This window comes from Lactuca virosa, chromosome 7, assembly GCF_052849685.1.
Source record: "Lactuca virosa cultivar CGN04683 chromosome 7, Lactuca_virosa_CGN04683_v6, whole genome shotgun sequence".
NCBI lineage: Eukaryota > Viridiplantae > Streptophyta > Magnoliopsida > Asterales > Asteraceae > Lactuca > Lactuca virosa.
Genome location: NC_136432.1, coordinates 196,815,961 through 196,833,168, shown reverse-complemented (window position 1 = coordinate 196,833,168; position 17,208 = coordinate 196,815,961). Strand labels below are relative to the sequence as shown.

The window sequence follows — 17,208 nt, the reverse complement described above, 5'->3', positions numbered from 1 at the left end:
GGAGGGTCTTCACTGAGATACAGGACCGGAGGGTCTTCACTAAGCTTTGTGCTTATAGTGTTGTGTGATATATGTTTCAGGTACTTCTCAGGATCGCGGGAAGGCGCCGACTTGATTGTACACACTTGTTGCAGATTATGTTGCAGATTTTGGGATTATCAGTTGTTTTGTTGACTTGTGTTTGACATTTGATACATTGTGGTTTTCGAGAACATGGGACATTGAGTTTTTATGTGATTTAAAAATGAAAAATTATTTGAAAATTTACGGTGTTACACTAATGCTAGAAAACTATGTAATGATGGATAAAAGTTTTGGTAAATTAATGGTGAAAAATAATAAATTATTCTTAAAACTGTTGATACACTTATTATCAAAAATAAAAGTTGTCTATCTAGGACAAATATAAGTACATATTGTACAATGAGCAAAGTTTTGAAAATCGGGAAGGAGATCGAATCAGTCGTTTTACCGGTTTGATGGTTCAACTAGTCTAACCAGTCAGATCAGTCTCAAAAATCGGAAAAACTGGATGATGACATAATTATATTATTATTAATTTTAATTATATAAAAAATACAAAAAATGATAAAAAGAGATGTATTTTTTAAAATTTCCGGTTTTTACCGGTTCCACCAGTTTTTTACCGTTTCACATGACGAATGATTTTTTGATCTCCAAGAATCGGAACCGGGACCGGTTCCCGGTTAAACCGGCCGGTCCGGTTTTCAAAGCAAATTAGTGTGCAATATTTAATTAAGTAGAGGTAACAGGATAAGAAACATTTCGACCATTAACTCTAAAAATCAAAACTAGAAAGAATATATTTTTTTATATATTTTTTTTTAAAATCATTTAAAAATTTAGTTATCTGTTTCATTTAATTCAAAATGTTTTATTTCTTAAGAATTCTAAAATATTAGTTTTTATCTTTTAGATAAAATAAAAAACCCAAAGTTAATTTTTGGCTTAGTTTGGTTTGTATCTAAACCCAATATATCAAATTTTTATATTTATAGATCTTAATGATCTAGGACTACAAACGAGTTGAGACAAGCTAGACCTAATATTATTACGCTAAACTAACCAATAACCATGTTATGTTAGTAAACTCAAACGAACTCATTAGCTTTGATTAGACTACTTCTTGTCGTACCAATAAGATATAACGTGGCTAACTAAAAATTATATATAAGAAATATATTATATTATTACTCCAAATCCATCTGGAGCCATTACAGTACCACAAGCGTTCGAACAACAGAATAGACACCTAGCTAGTATAAAAACTCCCAAAAAAGCACTTCCACTTGTTACATTTGAGATGTAAAAACTCGTACGTGTTGCTCGACAGTATTCAACTTCGCCACCTATTACAACCAGCTCTCCACGTGTGCACCCACATGTACCATAAATACCCACCACCACAACCATCGATTCACAACCATCCCACAATGGCAAAGCTCATAGCACTAGCACTTGCTTTCACAGCCCTTGTAGCCTTTGCTTCCGCCCACAGCACCATCATCACCACCACCATCGAGGAGGAAAGCACATTCTCGAAGGAGCAGTGCAGCCAACAGCTCCAGGGACAAAGATTCAATCAGTGCCAGAGGTATCTCGCGCAGGGCCAGAGTCGGTATGAAGAAGACAACCGAAGTCAGCAGCAGGGCGGCCTCCAGTTGTGCTGCCAAGAGCTCCAATACGTCGACGAGCAGTGCCAGTGTGAGGCTGTGAAAGAAGCATTCCGGGAAGCCCAGAAGATGCAACAACAACAACAGGGACAACAAGGCGGAAGCTTCGGTTCCAAGCAGATCAGACAGATGATGCAGAAGGCTCAGAACCTTCCTAACCAATGCAAACTCCAAACTAGACAATGCCAAGTCGGAAAAATCTCAATCACCACCTTCACCACTATCACCGAGGACACCACCTACAGCCGCCGTGGCTCGCAACAGCAGTGCGAGCACATCCGAGGCCGACAATTCAACCAGTGCCAAAATTTCATCCAACGACAAATGGGTTCCTATGCAACCCTTCTGATGAGCGTCAGCAGGCAAGGTCAACAGCCACAAGGTCTCGAACAATGCTGCAGTGAGCTTCAGAACGTGGAGGAAGAATGCCAGTGCGAGGCCATGCAGGAGGTGTACAGGCAAGCCCAGAGGCAGCAGCAACAAGGGAGCCAACAACGTGGCCGACGTGGTGGACAGCCTCAGACCCAAGACTTGCAGCAGATTGTTCAAAGTCTGCCCAACCAATGCAAACTAGAAGTGCATCAATGCCGAATCCCATCTACCATGTTCTAAGGTGGAGATTAATGATCGAGGAATAAATGTCATTCGCATCTCTAGTCAAGGTTTACGGTTTTGAATTTTGAGATCGATGGGAGTAGTTGCAAAAATAAGTAGGCTCATGGAGAGATGAGTATCTATAAATCTCATGTAATCGCTCTTTCATCTTTTTTATGAATAAATAAAATGATGGCTGCGTTTTTTTATTCCCTGAAGATAGTGGAACAGTTATAACCAACTTAATTATAACACAAAATTTCCATTATTGGGTTAAATATTTAAATTGAAAGAGTCTTCAAATTTATAAGGTAGAGCTTTATAGAAAGAAAATGGGTTTGACCGTCTTAATTTATTTGGTGTTTACCACTTTTGGATATAGTCTTTTGGGCAATCTCAATTGTGGCTGAGCTGGACAACTTATATTCGGCCATGTTGAACTCAGAGGTAGAGGTCTTTAGCATGCAATGAAATTCCATTAATTGTAGGCCTCTGTAGATTATATATTCATATTAAATTTCAAAATGAACTCATTGAACTGGTTGTAGTAACTCGGCAACGAGTTTAGAATTATATTTTTGTATTAACTCGGCAACGAGTTTAGAATTATATTTGTAGCAAACTCTGCATTATCAGAAAACATAATCGCTAAGCTAATCAATATATACCTTGCATATGGGCATTCACAAAATGGATGGCCGAATCATCTTTCTACGATCTATTCAATTCTATCATTTCTTTTTCCTACAATGTATTTAAACTCTAGTACTCTACATAATTACATCTACAGTCTTACAAAAGGTAATTTATAATATATATTTAAAAATTAAAACTTTTCTTTTTTCCATTAAAGAGTTCAATGGTCATTGAACTCCAAATTTATTGAATGTCAAGGTGGTATCTCATAATGGTAGAGTTTTCATCTATTTAATGACATTTAGGTTTGACATCTCATGTAACTCTCATATTAAACTCACCATTATGGATGCTCTAAGGACATGTACTGACACTCCCACCTTCAGGTGGGAGAGGTGGTACGAGAAGCTTCAGGAAGAAAGAAATCTGATCGGCAGGGTAGGAATGGCGTCGTAGGGACGCAAAAGAAAAAAGAAGCGGTGGGAAGGTTTATTTGATTGGTTGCAATGGCGGTAGAAAACAGAAGGTAGCCAGACAACGCCACGTAACCCCATTCTCATAAACCCAAGATAACTTGCAACCTATGAGAGGTTTCACTGTGTCAAACCATTATTTCCTAGCTTGTACTTGGAACATTTCCCTAAGCGATATAATACACCCAAAGATTCTCCAAAACACTTTTGAAGTTTGGGAGCAATGGTCGCTAGCATAAGGCATGCAACCAAATATCGACTTAGGGACAATATCATGATACTCTTTTCATTGAGCTCAATTTTCCTTATCAGTAGGAGATTTATGGTAAGGTTACTTAATGGATCGACCTTTCTTATCGTACTTGAGCATAACTCTCAAATTTCGATATCAGTCAAGATAATTCAAGTCATTCACTTTATCATTCGACATGATACTTACAAGTGAAAAGTTTGATCCGGAAGAATACGTGATTACGTGTTTGAATACATCTATAAAAATAATATTTATTAGTGAGTTGATAATAATATTTTGTATAATTAATTATCCAAAATTACTTTATCAAATACTAAGATTCTTATTTCACTTTGTGAAGAGGTATGTCGTAGTCGCAAGGAGAAGTTATTTAGGTAGGTAAAACCATTTATCAAATCCAATATTTATGGAACTTTTAGATCTTTTTGGGATTCTTTGGCATGTTTAATATCTCTATACTTATCTCTTTTTGTGATGGGTATGCAATACATCACAAGTTAAGATACTAAATCATTCATTTATACCACACTGTCATCTGGACGAAGACTCTCAGGTAACTTGAACATCAGTTCATTTTAATGTTCAACCGACGTGTTTAGCTAATGCATTTTAGCACATCGAAAAGCTATTAGAGTAAATGTGTATTTCAAATGAGTAGCAAATGATTTACATTGAAAAAGAGGTTTGTTTCTTGTTTAGTTTAACATTCTTTTGACAAATTAATTTTAACACATTCTTTTGTTAGCTCACTCAGGGATCAGCCCAGGCTTCTGCTCCTGCTGCTTTATGTGTTACTGACGGTCGGCCGGGGAAGGCCGAGACTCCGAGGGCTCGTGGGAGAGCATTCCAGCTGACTGCGGAGGAGGTCCGTACAGCGCCTGATGTTGAAAATATGTTAAAACATTGTTGATCTAAATTCTTTTTTTTTGGGGGGTTTAATTATTTCAGTAGATGATGTGAAGAAGGCATTGGATAAGAATCCTGCAAAACAAGTTGGTTCAGATGTTGAAAATATGTTGAAGACTGGAAGATTGGTTGCACAGTCGACTCTTGATCTGAAAGAGGTACTCATTTCTTTAATAAATATTGTAGAAATTGTTTAAAAAATTTAACTCTGGGGAATCACATTTGTTTGCTAGAAAGCTGGTATGGCAGTACAAGCAGAAAGGCAGAATTTTCTCAGATTTTTGTCACATTTTAGAGCTGTTCATAGAGGTTCTTCACTTGCAGGACTTCGTGCTACAAGTGTGCGTAAATTATTGCCAAAGTATGTAATTTAAATCTAAATCTTTTTTATTTTCTTTATATATATTTTTCTTTCTTACTTTCTCTGTATGATCTTTTTTCTCTACTTATGTACAGGTCATGGGGTTTTGTATGCCCTGTTGACACGCCAGATGACGCTCCATGTGGACTGCTGAATCATTTGACTGCCTCATGTCGTAAGTTCACACATTTTTTGATGTTTTTTTTATATCTAGAATTTGAAAAGTGTAAAGAAATAAATGAACTGGATTCCTATTTCTAAATGCATTATATTCTTGATGCTAATAGTTGTTGTTCTCTTTATGACTCAGAATGAATAATCAGAGATTTCTCAAAAATGAACATCCATCTTAAATACTAATCTTTATTTATTAATTATATAATTCTCTTCTGTTGAATAATAAGAAATCCTTGTTAGTTTGGAGCCATAGGGAAACCACTTACAAATGTAATTGCTATTGGTATTGGTGGAAGCTTTCTTGGTCCATTGTTTGTGCACACTGCTCTTCAAACCGGTCAGTTTATTCAACTCCATGTTCTTATTCTTAATTAATCTTCTTTTTGTATTGTGTTGCATTATAAAATAAAATAAAATAATCTTATTATCATAATTTCTTTTGATAACTTACAGATCCAGAAGCTAGTAAATCAGCTGGAGGATGCCAACTTCGCTTGTAAGTATACATATTTTGTAATAAAGTTCATAAAGCCTTACAAAATCATGAAATTTGTTATAAATTTATGATTGAGATGTTTGTAATTTGGCAATGATTTTACCATATCTTGTTTTTTTTAACCTCCAATCTGTGTATTTTCTTCAGTCTCGCAAAATCTTGATCCAGTTGATGTTGCAAGAAATATTACAGGCTTGGATCCCGAGACAACTTTAGGTTCATATTTTCCTTTGTAATTCATTTTATTTCAAACAACATTTTTTTTACATAATTAATGTTATTTTCTTCTACCACTGCAGTTGTTGTAGTTTCCAAGACTTTTACTACAGCTGAGACTATGCTGAATGTAAGCACATTCAGGGAATGGATCCCATCTACTTTATGGTAACTACACCATTTTTTTCTTCCTATTATACCCTTACTCTTTATGTTCTCTTACATAACTTGGTTGCATTTTCTTTGTTGTTTAAGGCCATAAGCTCTTTCAAATGATATGGTTGCTGTTAGCACAAATCTCAAGGTTCTTTTTTTCTTTCTACCTATTACAACTCATAAATTATTAAGTATTATTCATCATTCTAATTTTTTTATATGTTTTTCTTTGAAATCCATTCTTGAAATGGTAAGTTTAAAATCTCATCTTTAAGAGTGAATAAAAAGAAACAGAACCTTAGTCATGTACCATGCACATGCTATTGGTAGGACTAGGAGGGGTAAAATAGTCCAATAAAAGACTTTAGCTTTATATCACATGAAATATTAGTTTTACTCCTAATAAGCATCCCTCAGTCAGTCCTTCCTGTTGAATGTCCTTGAAGTCATTCTAACTAATACTTTGCAAAAGATAATTATACCCTTGTTTATTTTTACATGACTAAATTCATGTCCAGGGGCTCTTCGGTCTGTTGTGTCCATTCTCATTCAATATATATTTTATTTTTTTTACCAGTTTTATCTTGTTGATAATTTTTTTTTTGGGCAGAATGATAGGAAATTTGCAACTATGGAAAGAAAGATGGGCAAGCTGTGCGAATCCTGAAAACGATTTTACACAAAAGATACTAATGTAAATTGTTTATTTAACTACTTTTACTTTAATATTTGTCAGCATTTGATTTCCAGAGTTATTGATAAGGTTAGTTGCATGCGATCAAAAAAGGGCCAATGACACTAGAGACCATGAAGGTTCGTTCTGTAATTTTCTTCCTAATTTAAAATAATGCATCCATTTTTATAAATGCTTATTGTGCTATTAGTTTTGGTGTGGTAGATCAAACCCCAAAAGAGAAATTTCTGAAGACCAATATGCAAACACGGTATTTTCTTTCAGTAACATGTTTTTTCATATATTTTTTGGTCAGAATCGGAATCCAATTCCATTTTAGTCCTGCATTTAGTTTAGCTTCCAACAAACACCATGTCTCTTTCCATTGCAGGAAAAAGTAAGTAGAACTTTGTTAGCCTAATTCCATGGGATTTAACGGGAATCGGAATCCAATTCCATTATGATCCTTCTTTCGGATGCAAGATGTATGTGGAAATGCAAAATATGAGACGAAATTGAGGTTATGGTACATTATACTTGGAAATAAAATATCAATCAATATTAAACTTTTGATATTTGATGATTTTGATCCTTTTGGTAAAACATTGATATTTGATGTTTTTGGATGTTTTGTTAAAATTTGATAGTTGATTTTTTTGGTATTTTATTATTGTTTAGTTTGGGATTGTATAATTATTTGATGTTTTTAGTATTTTTTGTTTTAGATTTGTAATAAAAAAAATTAATATTATATATTTGTGAGGGATCATCGACGACAACAAAAAATAATCACATCTAAATTTTGCTAGGGATCAGCGACGGAATATGAAAAGACAGGTATAGAGGTTTGCAAGGGATTAGCGACAGAATATAAAAGACAGATATAGAGGCTTGCAAGGGATTAGCGACATAATATTTATTTAGTTTTGTCGCTGATGTCCTAAAATAACGGTATTAAGGGAGCAATGTGCGATGGATAATCCGTCGCTAAAGCCGTCGCAAGGAAAATCATGTCCGTCGCTAAATCTCTCGCTAAGCCATTAACCACGTTTTATTTGGCTATGGAGTAAGTCTATCACAGATCCGTCGCAAAAGACCTCTAGTGACGGAATAACAACGGATTCATCCGCCGCTAAAACCCATGTTTCTAGTAGTGTTTCCCTACGCCCAAAGATTCTCCAAAACTCCGTTGAAGTTTGGGAGCAATGGTCGCTAGCATAAGGCATGCAACGAAATGTCGACTCAGGGACAATAACATCATACTCTTTTCGTTGAGCTCAATTTTCCTTATCAGTAGGAGATTTATAGTAAGGTTACTTAATGGATTTACCTTTCTTATCGTACTTGAGCATAGCTCTCAAATTTCGATATCAGTCTAGATAATTTAAGTCATTCACTTTATCATTCGACATGATACTTACAAGTGAAAAGTTTGATCCGGAAGAATACGTGATTACGCGTTTTAAGACATCTATAAAAATAATATTTATTAGTGAGTTGATAATAATCATTTGTATAATTAATTATCCAAAATTACTTTATCAAATACTAAGATTCTTATTTCACTTTGCGAAGAGGTATGTCGTAGTCGCAATGAGAAGTTATTTAGGTAGGTAAAACCATTTATCAATTCCAATATTTATGGAACTATTAGATCTTTTTAGGATTATTTGGCATCTTTAATATCTCTATACTTATCTCTTTTGTGATGGGTATGCAACACATCACAAATTAAGATACTAAATCATTCATTTATACCACATTGTCATCCGGACAAAGACTCTCAGGTAACTTGAACATGAACATGAACATCAGTTCATTTTAATGTTCAATCGACGTGTTTAGCTAATGCATTTTAGCACATCAAAAAGCTATTAGAGTAAATTTGTATTTCAAATGAGTAGCATATGATTTACATTGAAAAAAAGGTTTGTTTCTTGTTTAGTTTAACATTCTTTTGACAAATTAATTTTAACACTTTAAAAACATTTTAAAATTTTATTTTTGTCAAAACTTATTTGCATGTCATCTTTTACGTATTAACATGATTTAATTTTTCAAATCAAATTTTCAAGTCGTGCAATGCATAGAAAAAACATTGAACACAACCAAATGCAAGTAATGATTACTATTGCTTCAATCCTATGTGTTTATTTAATCATATGCGTTTATTCAGTGAACCATCACACGAAAAAACTTGGTCATTTTAGCGACAACACTATTTAAAAAAAATTAAAAACTTTTTTGATAGACGTATTACAACGTACAACAGTTTTATGACATATATAAAATGTATGTCATAAAAATTATGTCATGTTTCATAAAATATCAATGATCTACGACAGATGTTGTAAATTTATATGGTATTTTAATATGTTAATTTTTAAATAAAAAAGAAACAACGAGCATTTTAATGTATGAATTAATTCGTTTTTTATGAGTTAATACGATAAGAAAAAATATTACTATTGATGTAAATTTATCTCACAATTTCATCAAGATATTACTTTTCCATAGTCACTCAAAATATCAAAAAAATAAAATAAAAAATCAACTTCATCAGCTTTTCAGTTATCAAACTCGATTTTCAAACCCTTTTCATTAAGAAACTTTACTTTTTCAAACATTTTCTTCGAAGCGTAATAATTTTTCCATCAAATTTAGTACCGAAACTACCCCTCACCTTTGTCCTCTTTCCTTGGCCATATTCTTCATCCTTGTCTCTAATATAACCTACGATTCGATTCATTAAATCTCTCTTCAAAATTATTTTTCATAATATTTATTTGGTTTTTGGGTTTTACAATGGCCATTAGGTGCTAGCAATAGTACTAGACATTCAAACAACCGGTTATTAGCTTGATACTCTATGAAACCTCAAAGACTTGAAGCATATGATTGAAACAGTTATTAGCTTGATACTCTATACCAAAAACCATTAATCATTACAGTATTCGAAAACATCAAAGTACAATCATATCAAGTACGGAAATCATATAGGGAGGATGTTGTCCATTACGTCGGGCCCTTCCTTTTTTAAAGTGGATGTACCTAAAACCATAAACATAAACTATCAGCATAAATCTTAGTGAGCTTCCCAAAATACAATATACAACATACATATAATATAATGGCATGTGGCTGTCTCAGGTCTGTATCGACTCCAGGGTCTGTATCAACCCAAAATAACAGCAAGTAGTTGTGTCGGGTCCGAATCAACCTCGGGTCCATAATGACTTCGAGCCCGGACTAGCTCAATACATATATCATACAATCACATCATACAAAATCATACGACAGCATACAATTTTACTCATACAATATAGTGGGTCGGCCTTGGTGCCTTCGGCCCACTTAAGATGGTAAGAAGACTCACCTTACAGACAGACGAAAAGCTGAAATGACACGCTGCTCTGAAATCCACACTACTGGTCATCTTTATGAATAACGGTAACCAAAACTAAGACTACAATTCAAATACCTTAAATACCCCTAGGTCAAATCCTAGTCAAAATCAAGGTCAAAGTCAACTGAGTCAACAAGGTTGACTCTGTCAGTACGCGGGCGTACTCTGCCGTTAACCAAAGATCGGGGAGTTGACCTCGCACGTGTAGTGTACCCCTCGGTACGCCCAGCGTACGCGGCTGCTCCCCATACCTCTTATTAAGTGTTTAATCCCTTAAGCACTTACGTCCAAATTTCAGATCTAGGCAACAAAAGATATTCTTTACCATAAAGTTTCCAACTTTATAGTTTAGCATGGCTAGTAAGACCTTAACTCCAAAATCCCTAGTCTCGAATGCTGCTTGCTTTGTGCTTTTTAGGAGTCCTAACTAGTTTCAACTAACTAGTAAGTGAATATGCTAAGTTACATAAAACTAATACTAGATAATTTTAGAAGCTTAGGTTTTAACTCTATTGCGCAACTCTTGTTTGAGTCCAACCATTGTAGTACGAGACCTCTCATTCGAAGAATTATCTGGTTTTGGTGATATATAATTTATTCATGAGCTAGTTAGAGGAAGTTAGCGGGAGTTCCTTCTGCAGCTAATGGAGGAGAGTGGTGTGTAGTTTACCCTAGGAAAACCTAGGAATAGATTTAGTGTTGGGATGGTTGCCTTGGTAGGAGCACGTTCTTTGACCTTCAGGGAGTTCCGGGAGTGTGGGGCTCCGAACTACTATGGGGAGAAGGACCCTATTGCGAGCAGGCAATGGTTAGCGGATGTTGCTAACGCTTTTCGCACCAACAGTTGCACCGAGGGGGCAAAGGTCAAACTTGATTCCTGACTTCAGAAGGACAGGGAACGAGACTGGTGGGAGGAGGTTGGGCGCTCCATTGGTGATGAGACTATTGATTGCTCTCTGTTAACCTAATTTCATCCTCTCCGTTCAAACAAATGACGACATCACTCACCATTGCAGCTTCCAATTCCGGTAACCGCCACACCGACCATAAAATCAAGCAAATCTAAAATTAGTCTTCGTCAACTTTCCGATTCATGTAAATCTCTTGATTTTATTTGCTTTAGTCGTATATTAGGTTACGTTTAGTTCATATGCACAAAATATTACTTTAGGTATAATTTCCCCCTTCTTTTCTTTTTCAATCATCATCCATCTCATATTTAAGCATTACTTGCACGAATCACCTTGAATCATAGCCATATGAAAGGCCTTCTTCTTTATCAACAAGTTACTTTCTAAAACCTAGAGTTGTTTCCTTACTTTGGTACCCTTGGTATGACATAGATTGCTAATTATCTCTTTGACGCCATCTATGTATGCTTCTTCACAAGGTATTTGCATCATGTAATTAATACATTCAGACATTTAACTATATGATCAATTGATCATTTAAGTTGAACATACATGTAAATAGTATTATTCACTAACTAAGATACAGATACCTGTAAATAGTATGCATGCTCCCAAACGTCTATGCTAACAAGAAGAACCAAACTTGCACCATTTGTAACCAGGGGTCCTGCATCACAACCAAATACATGCTTAATAATCTAATATGTCAACTGTACTTTGTAAATGTAGAAAAAACTACATAATTTATTCAATAAAAGGCTCAATAGGATTTGTTATAATCTCATTTATTACCATGTGGAAGTATCCCTTGAGACTAAGACTTAGGAATGGGTATTTTATATTTTAACCATATTTTGACAATACTTTTATTAAGGTTGTCCAACTTGGAAGATAATCTCAAAGATATTTTGTATACTTTTTCATTTTTGTCTAATATTTGTCCCTTTTTTAGTTAGAGTGTTTGGGATACCAATTTGACATTCAAAGTATGATTAAAAATTGATTATTGATCAATCTAATGATTATTAGGTGTGGTTTTTAATTGTAAAGGTAGTTTTATACGTTAACCTTCATAATGATTCAAAATAACTTGTTGTAGTTGACCAAAAAATGATTCCTTGGATTTGTAAGAGTAATGAAGTTTTTGAACACGTTTTTCTCTGTCCCATGAAAATTGCAAAATGATGTAAATACCTTCATCAAAAACAAAACTTGACCCATGTGCAGGTAAATTTGTAAAATTGAACTTTGAAAGTTGTCAAAAAGGTAATATTGTGATTTTTCATGGGGTACATGGGGTATCACATTTTTATTTTGGCCTATGGTTAGAGGGGTATGATGGTAATTTTAACTTGTGGTTCTCAATTTCAGGGCTTTCTAGTCCAGGGTCTAAAGTAGCTATTATGTTGGCTGGCGTTTTCTTCCTTATATACACAGCATATATAAGAATATCAAAGAGCATAGAAGGTAAATTTTTTATGGATTTCATTGTTATTCTTTGGAATGGAGTTGAAGATTCTATTCTTTTGAGGTTTGCCAATTTTAGGTTGCTAAGTTCTATCATCATCCTGGAAACACAAAAGCTTCTTCTGGACAAAAAAAGTATTATTCCACTAAAAAAACATGTGTTTCTAAGTCGCAGTCTTAGGAGACACTTCTTGATTAATCAACTCTTTTACACCATTTGATATGTCAATCATAACTTTGGATGTCCCTTGCAGCTAATGGTTGTTGATTCCAAAAAACAGCAACATCCTACAAGATTGTCAAAAAGACGTAAATACCCTCATCATTGGAAAATGGAAATAGCCATGGAAAACTCATCTTACCATGTTTGCTTTAAGTAGATGATAATCACATAATCTCATGTAACTTGGTGATAACTTAGGTGTCTAATGAGTTAAGTAGGAATGGATTACCATATCTTCCAACTTGAAACTAAAATAACCACATAATATACATGGTTATGGGTGTCGTTGAGATTACCATGACTGCATTTTCTAATGCATGCCAACCCAACTAAGCCTTCACCATTGAGCTGAATGGCTTAGAGAAAACTTTATTTATAACATTTTGTATGTTATCGAGCCAAATCTCTCTGCAATTTATCTAACAAATCTTTTATGAGCTAGTTTTTCATCAACTTCAGCTAGTTCACTGTATCTGTTTATGTAGAAGAATATATGTTTCATGTAATAGAAAAAGAAAACAACTTTATGTCCTGAACTATAGTTATTATTCCAACCATGTTGGTAGACAAATCATTCTCTTTCCTCTAAATAGTTTTTGGAAGATATGAAATTTATTTTTAAGGCATTTTCTTGTCTTAGGAGGTTGTTGGCATATTTTGATTACGATAGTTAGTTTTGGAAGTGTTATTTTTAATGTTTACATAGTTTTGCATTATAACATAACGTTTGTTTTTATGTTTTATATGCCTTAAATTATGTTTGTGGCAGTTCATATTTAATTTAACATATTTCTTTAATTTAACATATTTCATGGTCTATTAATTAGGATTTTCAGGTCCTACTTTAGCTAGAGTTCGATAGAGAAGTAATTGTCAAACCTCTGTTCTCCTCTGTTTTCTTCTTTCTGCAACAGGTTTATCTTTATCTTCCTGAGTTTTCATCTTCTACATTATACCTGTGTTTGAACCATGACAATATAATTCTCAATATATGTATGATTTTTCTTTTTGCATCAGACTTTATGCAAGGCTGCACAATAAAAAGTCTACTCAAGAGTACATTAAGGTAAAGGCAGGTAAAGTTAAGGTATTTCCAATTCTAGAGTCAAAAAGTTTTGGATACTTCATTGTCCTAGTTTAATTTTATATTCATTCATCTTTCTATTTTTTATGTGAACCACTGCTAATATATGTCAGAAAATACATTCATTCTTTAATTTAAATAAGCTAGTTTATTGGAATTTTATATTATATGTAGAAACTGAATTATTAAACTTTTATATGCATAATAATTGAATAGCGGTCGGAAAAGTTAGGGGTTGCCAGAGGTATCTCGCGCAGGCCAGAGTCGGTATGCAGAAGACAACCGGCCGAGTCAGCAGCAGGGCGGCCTCCAGTTGTGTTGCCAAGAGCTCCAATACGTCAACGAGCAGTGCCAGTGTGAGGCTGTGAAAGAAGCATTCCGGGAAGCCCAGAAGATGCAACAACAACAACAGGGACAACAAGGCGGAAGCTTCGGTTCCAAGCAGATCAGACAGATGATGCAGAAGGCTCAGAACCTTCCTAACCAATGCAAACTCCAAACTAGACAATGCCAAGTCGGAAAAATCTCAATCACTACCTTCACCACTATCACCGAGGACACCACCTACAGCCGCCGTGGCTCGCAACAGCAGTGCGAGCACATCCGAGGCCGACAATTCAACCAGTGCCAAAATTTCATCCAACGACAAATGGGTTCCTATGCAACCCTTCTGATGAGCGTCAGCAGGCAAGGTCAACAGCCACAAGGTCTCGAACAATGCTGCAGTGAGCTTCAGAACGTGGAGGAAGAATGCCAGTGCGAGGCCATGCAGGAGGTGTACAGGCAAGCCCAGAGGCAGCAGCAACAAGGGAGCCAACAACGTGGCCGACGTGGTGGACAGCCTCAGACCCAAGACTTGCAGCAGATTGTTCAAAGTCTGCCCAACCAATGCAAACTAGAAGTGCATCAATGCCGAATCCCATCTACCATGTTCTAAGGTGGAGATTAATGATCGAGGAATAAATGTCATTCGCATCTCTAGTCAAGGTTTACGGTTTTGAATTTTGAGATCGATGGGAGTAGTTGCAAAAATAAGTAGGCTCATGGAGAGATGAGTATCTATAAATCTCATGTAATCGCTCTTTCATCTTTTTTATGAATAAATAAAATGATGGCTGCGTTTTTTTATTCCCTGAAGATAGTGGAACAATTATAACCAACTTAATTATAACACAAAATTTCCATTATTGGGTTAAATATTTAAATTGAAAGTCTTCAAATTTATAAGGTAGAGCTTTATAGAAAGAAAATGGATTTGGCCGTCTTAATTGATTACCGCTTTTGGATATTGTCTTTTGGGCAATCTCAATTGTGGCCAGTGGATCCAGCCCGGAAGTTGAGTGGATGCATAGTTGACGGTTGACCAATTGAAAATAATTATAATTTTTTTTTTACGAAAAAGTAGAATAACATTAAAAGCTTCAACTAAATGTCATTTTACAGTTGAAATCTACGAGGACATATAGCTAAGAAACGTTTGATAATATTTTTATTTGTAATCTTTGAAAATCCTTCTCTTTCAACCGCACAAATGACACAATCATTTAGAAAATCATCCGAAATCCGATTCTGCAAATCCGACTTTACAAGCTTCATCGCAGAAAAACATCTCTCCACCGTTGCGGTTGCAACAGGCAAAACCAATGACAATTTCACTAAACAATAAATCAAAGGAAAGAACTGATGCATCTTGGTTTCCACCATCACTTTAGCAAGGTCGAATATGTTCTTCAAAGTTGCAAATCTTCCATCTTGTTGCATATGATTGGGGTAAACCGAAAGTTCATTTAGAATATCCAACCTATCTTTATAGCTAAAATCATGTGGATAGAAATCGATCAACTTCCGTAACTTTGATGGATCAAAGTCACAAAATGAATCATGTGGATTCAAACCCGTCATACAAATAAGCAATTCGGCGCTTACTTCATTAAAACGATCACTGAACTCTTGAATTTGCATATCCAAAACCATGTTAAAACAAAAAATCTCGTAATAACGATGATTGGAGATATCGGTATATTGTCTTTGGGCTCTTGGGTTAACATAAACTTCTTCCATGTTCAACATTCGAATGCCATTTTTCTCACAAAAAGAGGTGATATCCAATATAAGTGCATCAAACCCATCATTTCTCATCTTTTTTAACGTTGCAGTGGTTGATTTCACCAAACTTATAACATTCACGATATCTTGATCCTTTCTTTGTAGAGCTTGCGACAATATGTTTGTGATCCCCAAAATTTTCAACATCAACTGCAAGTGGAATACAAAATCAAATGATCGAAGATATATTCGAAGACCACTTGCTTGACGTTGACTAAAACTATTAAGGCCTTCATCTTCAACATTTCAAGAACATCAGTACCAGATGAAAATAAACCAACCAAACGTGATAGAGTTTTGTAATGAGAATTCCAACGTGTATCTCCGGCTCTAGTAAGAGAAAGTTCTTGGTTTAATCCACTTCCAGTTTTAATTTCACCACGACCAATGGATTCTTCTAATTTATCTTTTTGACTTTCGCGCATCATATTTGTACGTTTACAAGAAGCACACACAACATTCATTAGAACAGATACCATATCAAAAAAGACTCCAACATCGTGATGTTTTTTTGCAACTCCCACAATGACTAGCTGAAGTTGGTGAGCAAAGCAATGAACATTTCATTGGAAGCAATCCCGGATGAAGATGGATCCCAAGGAGTTTCACTCAAAGCAATGAACATTTCTTTGATTAGGGTGATAATCTAAATTTTTTTTTTCTATCAGATGGATCCCAAGGAGTTTCACTCAAATCAATTTCAACCGGAACCGATGGAATAGAGCTAGATTGAGGAATTTCATTGGAAGCAATCCCGGATGAAGATGCATCATCGATTGATATCCGTCTTTTCAGATATCTTTCCATTTATCTGTTAATAGAAATTAACAATTTATAATTTATTGATATAATAAAACTCAATTGGCAATCTATTATATTTAACTATGAAACAAATCAAATTCATAATGCATACAGGGGACATACATGGGACAAACGAATGAAACTACATATTATTTAAGTTTTTTTTTTCTGCTAACAATAACAAAACAAGTTATGGATCCACCCACTGATCCCAAAACAAAAATTAAAAATTTCCAATTACACTTACTGCCGACATTGTTTGATTTTACCCACAAAAATCCAAAAATTCACAATACAACCAAATATTAACTGATTTCAATAAAAAAATAAGAGTAACAATTCCACAAACCAACATAGAAGCTTTTAAACCAACAAAAAACAATTTCCTCTAATAAAATCAAAGTATATTTAAAGGTAGTGATTTACCGAGCTAGAGAGAGAGAGAACAAGGGAAGCGGAGGTCGGAGGTCGGAGGCGCACTCAGGCAGTCGGCATCTGACTCAGGCGACAATATCCTTTCTGATCTCCGGCAGAGTCGGAATCTGATTTGGTGGAGTGTGTGTGTGTGGCTAGGT

General features: G+C 35.0%; 3 protein-coding genes and 1 pseudogene across 3 annotated transcripts; 3 read left to right on the top strand and 1 right to left on the bottom strand.

Annotated features, from left to right (window-relative positions):
• The first annotated feature begins 1,454 nt into the window (after positions 1-1,454).
• Positions 1,455-2,306, top strand: LOC145127431 (2S seed storage protein pseudogene; annotated as a pseudogene).
• Positions 2,307-4,311: 2,005 nt separating this feature from the next.
• On the top strand, positions 4,312-6,907 carry LOC145127430 (DNA-directed RNA polymerase I subunit 2-like). The gene is made up of 12 exons (XM_079062632.1): positions 4,312-4,332; positions 4,396-4,555; positions 4,599-4,714; positions 4,790-4,917; positions 5,013-5,092; positions 5,335-5,431; positions 5,548-5,590; positions 5,738-5,806; positions 5,890-5,974; positions 6,062-6,110; positions 6,573-6,775; positions 6,847-6,907. The coding sequence occupies exons 1-7, from the start codon at positions 4,312-4,314 to the stop codon at positions 5,558-5,560; spliced, it is 615 nt and encodes a 204-aa protein (XP_078918758.1). The 3' UTR covers positions 5,561-5,590; positions 5,738-5,806; positions 5,890-5,974; positions 6,062-6,110; positions 6,573-6,775; positions 6,847-6,907.
• Positions 6,079-14,854, top strand: LOC145127429 (2S seed storage protein-like). Its single transcript, XM_079062631.1, has 6 exons — positions 6,079-6,110; positions 6,573-6,656; positions 6,847-6,906; positions 6,952-7,032; positions 13,660-13,729; positions 13,959-14,854. Exons 1-6 carry the CDS (start codon positions 6,079-6,081, stop codon positions 14,661-14,663), a joined length of 1,032 nt encoding a protein of 343 aa, XP_078918757.1. The 3' UTR covers positions 14,664-14,854.
• A 309-nt stretch (positions 14,855-15,163) lies between these two features.
• Positions 15,164-16,639, bottom strand: LOC145127428 (uncharacterized). The gene is made up of 3 exons (XM_079062630.1): positions 16,538-16,639; positions 16,030-16,365; positions 15,164-15,982 (listed from the first exon to the last, which is right to left on the bottom strand). The coding sequence occupies exons 1-3, from the start codon at positions 16,637-16,639 to the stop codon at positions 15,164-15,166; spliced, it is 1,257 nt and encodes a 418-aa protein (XP_078918756.1).
• Positions 16,640-17,208: the final 569 nt, after the last annotated feature.

Bases quoted from the DNA above. Each gene is read 5' to 3' on its own strand.
- LOC145127430 (XM_079062632.1), top strand. From the start codon at position 4,312: ATGATTTACATTGAAAAAGAG. The intron at 4,556-4,598 runs GTTGATCTAAAT...TAATTATTTCAG, and splicing joins TGAAAATATGTTAAAACATT to TAGATGATGTGAAGAAGGCA. The intron at 5,093-5,334 runs GTAAGTTCACAC...AATCCTTGTTAG, and splicing joins TCATTTGACTGCCTCATGTC to TTTGGAGCCATAGGGAAACC.
- LOC145127429 (XM_079062631.1), top strand. From the start codon at position 6,079: ATGATATGGTTGCTGTTAGCACAAATCTCAAG. The intron at 6,111-6,572 runs GTTCTTTTTTTC...TTTTTTGGGCAG, and splicing joins CTGTTAGCACAAATCTCAAG to AATGATAGGAAATTTGCAAC. The intron at 6,657-6,846 runs GTAAATTGTTTA...TTGTGCTATTAG, and splicing joins TTTACACAAAAGATACTAAT to TTTTGGTGTGGTAGATCAAA.
- LOC145127428 (XM_079062630.1), bottom strand. From the start codon at position 16,639: ATGGAAAGATATCTGAAAAGACGGATATCAATCGATGATGCATCTTCA. The intron at 16,366-16,537 runs GTTGAAATTGAT...CACCAACTTCAG, and splicing joins GCTCTATTCCATCGGTTCCG to CTAGTCATTGTGGGAGTTGC. The intron at 15,983-16,029 runs GTCTTCGAATAT...TTCCACTTGCAG, and splicing joins TAGTCAACGTCAAGCAAGTG to TTGATGTTGAAAATTTTGGG.